This window comes from Phalacrocorax carbo, chromosome 5, assembly GCF_963921805.1.
Source record: "Phalacrocorax carbo chromosome 5, bPhaCar2.1, whole genome shotgun sequence".
NCBI lineage: Eukaryota > Metazoa > Chordata > Aves > Suliformes > Phalacrocoracidae > Phalacrocorax > Phalacrocorax carbo.
Window position 1 is genome coordinate 57,779,874 of NC_087517.1, and position 6,016 is coordinate 57,785,889.

At 38.1% G+C, this 6,016-nt stretch overlaps 1 protein-coding gene across 2 annotated transcripts in view; it reads left to right on the forward strand.

Moving 5' to 3' along the window:
* PSMA1 (proteasome 20S subunit alpha 1) overlaps window positions 1–4,759 on the forward strand; it is a 33,481-nt gene extending 28,722 nt beyond the window's left edge. For both annotated transcript variants that reach the window (XM_064452640.1, XM_064452639.1), the window contains 6 exons: window positions 117–205; window positions 925–995; window positions 1,936–2,065; window positions 2,743–2,822; window positions 3,788–3,892; window positions 4,399–4,759. In XM_064452640.1, coding sequence (XP_064308710.1) covers window positions 117–205; window positions 925–995; window positions 1,936–2,065; window positions 2,743–2,822; window positions 3,788–3,892; window positions 4,399–4,455 — 532 coding nt within the window. In that variant the 3' untranslated portion in view covers window positions 4,456–4,759. The remainder of the gene's footprint in view (window positions 1–116; window positions 206–924; window positions 996–1,935; window positions 2,066–2,742; window positions 2,823–3,787; window positions 3,893–4,398) is intronic.
* The last annotated feature ends 1,257 nt before the right edge of the window (window positions 4,760–6,016 follow it).

Genomic DNA, 6,016 nt, shown 5'->3' on the forward strand with positions numbered 1-6,016 from the left:
GAAACAAAAATACTCTTACCTTAACAGCCAAGTATTGTGACAAAAATAATCCCTGTGACTTTCATCTATGCATTGGTTTGATTATTTTTTTTCCTTTTTCTGTTTTTCCCTCATAGCAATTTCATGCGTCAGGAGTGTCTGGATTCTAGATTTGTGTTTGATAGACCTCTTCCAGTTTCCCGCCTAGTGTCACTAATTGGAAGCAGTATCCTTATTTTTATTAACGCTTGTAACACCTTTGTAGCTTATTACTTGTTCATACTTGTTCATAAAATGATTTTCATATATCACAGCTTTAAAGTCATATTAAATTGGAAAAGTTAATTCAAAGCTAATTTTTCTTTATTCACATTGCTTGTGTATTCCTTCAGAGAATGTCCTATGGTGTGCGCTGAACTGGCAGAGAAGCAGTCAAGTGCTATGTACCATTTAACATAGCACTGTGTTTCTGTTACACAGCCCCGTGCCTTTGGAGGTGGGGGAGGAAAGATGACTCCACTGTTCAACGTACAATTGTTTACTGGATTGCAGCTGCTTGCTCAGATGGTTTTTTTTCTGTGGCAACTTCTGTCTCTGCACAGAACACAGCAGAGGCCTTATATTCTGTTACCAGATGCCTAGAAAGTGTTCAAAGGGGTAAGAAATTAAATGAAGCTGTGCAGCATTAGGTAAACTGTTTCTAATACTTGGTTGAATGCATCACTGAGTTATTTCGGGAAAGCTAATTGCTAAATTTTGTTCTGGTGAAAAAGAATTTGGTATTACAAATAAGTTTTGAGATCTGTTTCTTTTGAACGTAGTCTTCACTCTTGCAGAAAGGTTTGCAAAGACTATATAGCAGTTTGGTGCATCTCTGCTTGGCTTAGGAAAATGTTTTGGGTAATTAATATGTTATTTTGAGATTGTTTCCTTAGCTTACTTAAGAAACCCAGATACCAACACAGCGGTACGGCAGAAGACCATATGGTGTAGGACTGCTCATTGCAGGTTATGATGTAAGTAAGCTGTGCTAGTTACTACTGACGTAAAAGAAAATGTGCTTAATGCAGTTTAATTCAACAAGCAGATGTTAAGAGGGGAAGATGGAAGAGGCAGACTCATCAAAATTCTCTGAATAAGAAAATAATGTTCTGTGTCTTACCCTAAAACATAACTTTTAAAAATGTTAATTAATAGCTAATCCTACCTACACTTATGAGGTGTATGCTTGCCAAAATGAAAAGCTAATTATTTTAAGGTGCAAAATGAGATACGGCAAAAATCAGATTTATTTTTGTTTTAAGGGATTGAAATGTTGGTCCGACAATGACAGTAATTATTTTACTGTTGATTATGGACCTTTACAAACTATTAGTTTAAATACTTTTATAAAAAAAGTAGATGTGGAAATCATCACTGGCCTCTCATACTTGTTTAGCAACAGCAGTTTGCTTAATGCAGCACACACAGAATCTCTGCCCTCAAGATTTTCACATGAGGAGGGTTGAAGGAAGTTGTCATCTTGCCAAAATCTGGCCTGGCATGGTTAAGTCTACAGCAGGTTTTTACTCTGTACAGATGAGACGGAATGTGTGTAAAACATCTATTGTAAGCCATGAAGTAGAAAGCACAGTACAGTTTATGGAACAGAGAGAGAAACATTTTTGATGCCAGCTATCCTGCCTGCATAAAAACTACATTTTGATGAGCAAAGTGTAAAGAAAATTTTTTTTCTTAGATTATTGCTTTTTTTTTCAGTAGCTTTGAAAGAATTGTGTAAGAACAATTGTATAAGCAATATAAAATATATATATATGTGCATACATCCAAGCTATGCAATGTACTGTGAAGCAAAACTGTTTTAGAAAATATCATGTGTTCCAGCAGCAGACTTGGTGTGAATTTACACATTTGTTTTATGTTCTGTGGGTTGTTTTTTTTTTCCTCTCTTTGTAGGATATGGGTCCTCACATCTTCCAGACTTGTCCCTCTGCAAACTATTTTGACTGCAAAGCAATGTCCATTGGTGCTCGTTCACAGTCAGCACGAACTTACTTGGAGAGACACATGACTGAATTTACTGACTGTGAGTAATGAAACCCTGCCTAGCTAATGGTATTCATCAGGTACACAGTTTATTTTCTGATACTGCTCTGTCTTTTTGCATTTAGTAAGCTAGGAATATAAATTTTGGGAGCTGCATTTGGCATAAGTGTAAATCTGCATGAAGACAAAATTGTAGAGAAAATGTGACATTTTCCTGTCTTTACATCTGGATGCTTATTACATATAATGAAAGGAGGAGAAGTGCTCATAAAAGCAGAGAAAAGAGTAAAAAAGCCTTTGCCTTGTTTAACCCAGGAGAAGTACAATTCTTTCCCAATCGGAGCAGGGATAGTATGTCAGGGCAAGTGTTGGGGTGGTGCATTTAAAAAGTTGAATTTATTTTTGTGTGAAATGGTGATGAGGAGGCTATTGGATAGCTGCTTGGGGAAAAAAAATAAAGCTCCACTATCTCTCCACTGGAGGCAAGGCAGGTGCCAAAACTATATGTATTTGACTTCAAATGTAGGGAAGGGCTGATTTCCCAAGGGATACTTTTATAACCACCTCTGTGTTCAGTGCCTGAAAGGAAGGGAGCTCTGGAGGTCAAGTTAGCGAAGCTGATTTTCTAGTTGCCAACTAGGGATGGGAGGAGGGGGAAATGAGTGTCTAGAGATAATACCATATAGTTAGTAAATGTCTTTCTGATTTCATTTTAAGGTAATCTAAATGAGCTGGTTAAACATGGACTGCGTGCCCTGAGAGAGACTCTTCCTGCTGAACAGGATCTGACCACCAAGGTAAACACTAGGTTTTCTTAAGAAGAAATTTTACTGCTACTGTTAACTAGAAATTACTGTGACAAAATTCATGTAAAATATGACTGGTACTGAAGGTTTGGAAGCTGAATACTGGCAGATAATCTTTGTTTCATGTCACTAGTTTATCTATCTATCCTTAATTATCTCAGATTTACTTTTCTTTACAAAAATACTTCCTTAAGTAGAAAGTACTTAAAAAATTTATTTAGCTAATATATATATTAATTTATTAATAAATAAATTTCAATTTATTACCTTCTTAATAAGACTTTTTTCCCCGGTTGCTTAGTTCTATTTTAAACTTTGATCAATGTTTTAGATACATTACATGCCACTAGAATCACAGCCTTGCATTGTAAGCACGGTCAATAATTCACCTGGGAGGTGAGGGAAGGTAATGCACAAATAGTTGATTTGAGTATCCAGCATCAAACAGTTGCAGAAAGTTCTGACAGTGAATTGAGGAACTGTTGAACAGGAAAGCTCTAAGGCTACCCACTGGTTGGTGTTCTGCTTGTGGCTGATCTGGCCTTTTCCGTGTTAAATTTTTTTTTTATTCTTAGCCCACCTTGATTTTAGAACTTTTAAAATAATAAAAATGGAAAGTAAGATTAAAATAAATGGTTTTGAAAAATCATGTGTTATTAAAAAATAAACAAAAAATTGAAAGAAATTTAAACCCTTCAGAAGTGATTTTACTGACAAGATGTTGAAATATGCTAGCTTTTGTAGGGTATAGATCTGCCTTCATTTCCTTTTTTAGTACAGTCTACCAAAGAGGGAGTCTCAAAATTTCCCTTTTTTCCTTAAATAGACAACACCAGCACAATGAGTCTCTTTATTGCAAGAGGAAACTTTCATCTGTTTCACAGGTGAAAGCTGTAAAGCCACAGAGTTGTTTGCAGAAAAATGCTTCTCACTTCTTTTAAAACTTTGCTTAACAGAATGTTTCCATTGGAATTGTTGGCAAAGACATGGAGTTCACCATCTATGACGACGATGACGTAGCACCATTCCTAGAAGGTCTCGAGGAGAGACCACAGAGAAAGGTGTGTGGTTTAGATATAAATCAGTAGGCTTTGTTGAAAGACAGCATTTTGTGATGCCTGACCTATCATATTTATGTTTACGACATTTAACACTCCACTACTCCAGCAGATTTTTAGGAATGTGATTTTTAAAAATTGAAGTTACTATGTGAAAGCCATATAATCTTAGCTGGAGACTAAGATGCTTATTAAATCGATCAATGCTGAATTGGCACCAGGCTGTTCCAGTGTCATCTTCTCTCCTCATCTTTGATCAAGTACTGGTGTTCACTTTTTGCAACAGAAGTGGCTACATGTTTCTCATGCCTGTTGCAAGATGCATCCTTAGTCTCCTAATTATCAACTCGGTCCTGTTTCGTGCTTAATTTGGGTAACGCTACTTCGTAAGCTATTTGCTGATGTGAGCTGCGTTTACGTCTTGTGATGCTTAATCCAGGATAAAGCTGATTTGTCAAATGTTGTTTTCTGCCTTCCTGTAAAATATATATTTTTTTCCTCTCTTTAAGCCTGCTCCGCCTGCTGATGAACCTGCAGAAAAGGCAGAGGAGCCGATGGAGCACTAGTTGGTGGATGAGTTCCTCTGTGTTAACATAGGTCTAATTATGCAGGAATGCTTATCCATTTGCTGGTAACTTTATCCTCACCTATTTGCATTTTCTGCCAATACATTCTGAGGATTACTCTTAAAGAAAGAAGGAAACCAACCCACCTATCCTTAAAAGGTAGACAGGAGGTCATAATTGGATGTGCTTTCTTTGACAAGAGAGGTGTGATCATTTTCTAAATAGTACATGATACTGTTTTTTAATGAAAAGCATACTGTCTTTAACTTGTAAGGACAAGTGGAAATAAAACACTTTCTTGGAATCTGCTGTGGGTTTGTTGTTTTTTTTTTTTAATCTGAAGAAACAATGATTCAAATATTTCTGTCATACCAAGATGCCATCATGTATTTGACCATTTGTCAGAATCAGCGTTTACTTACTGTATAGAAATGTGGTGCTCTGGGTAACTTGAACATAGAGGACTTTAAAACGCCCACAGAACTACAAGACAGTTGTGGAACAATTAGGATGCAGCGTGTTTCCCTGCATTGTCTCGTCACTGCCTCAAATCCAACTTGAAAAGACAGCTCCGGTCATGAGTGTTCACCAGAAACACTGTAGGCTGAATAAGCATGAAGCTGCCAAACAGCTTGTGTTTTGCTTTTTTGAGTTCTCTGCTTTGGTAAACCCTAGCTCGTTTGGAACTGAATTGTATCGCTTTATTTGCTCAGAGCCATCAGCCAGCCATGGGGTTGGGAAGGGCTCTTAGCTAATGGCCTGAATTAGAGTAACAAAGGAAGCACATAAAATTCCCATTACCGGTGTGCTGAGCTATAGTCTCTCAGCATCGCTGCTGAATAACCAGGCTCGCCGGGGTTCTGTCCCTTCAGCTCGCTCTGATGGTCTGACGGAGGGCCACCTCGCATCCGTTTGGAGTCAGCCTGAATGTCACAAAATTTAGGACTAACCGGCTTCGTTAGGGTCGTCTGATGGAGGCCCAGTGAGTTGATGCTTCCTATGTGCAAAATGGGTGTGACGCTGTATTTTAAGCAAAAAGAGTTCAGCGTTGGTTTTTTGGGGTTTGGGTTTTGGGGTTTTTTTTTTTTTTTTTTCTTCATTTGCCGTGTGGGATCATTCCAGTATAATTATTCTCACTAATCAATACATTGAAAAGGATAAGAAACAAGTTTTGGGGGTGAATGCCTGTAGGGGCTTGATATCCTTCTCAATGGACTTTAAAAGACTAAAAAGTGGAATCTTGTCCTTTATTAATAAAGCAGGGTGCTGTTTTCAGCAGGCAAAACTACTTTTAATTTTTTCTATTATTATTTTTCCCTATTAGTTTTCTATTTGTTTTTCTTTTTTCCTATTTTTTGTTTTTGATTTTGTTTTTTTCGTCCTGTTACTATTTTTTGCTGAAGGGGTCCCGGAGGCGCTTGAGCCCACGGTCCTGCCTGTGCGGGAGAAACGCCCCGCCGCGGCGGTGACGCTGCCTCCTACGGGGCCGTGACGTCAGAGGCGGAAGCCCCTCCTCCCGCCTTCGTGGCGCTCCGGCGCTCACTTTTTCCCCGCCCGCACG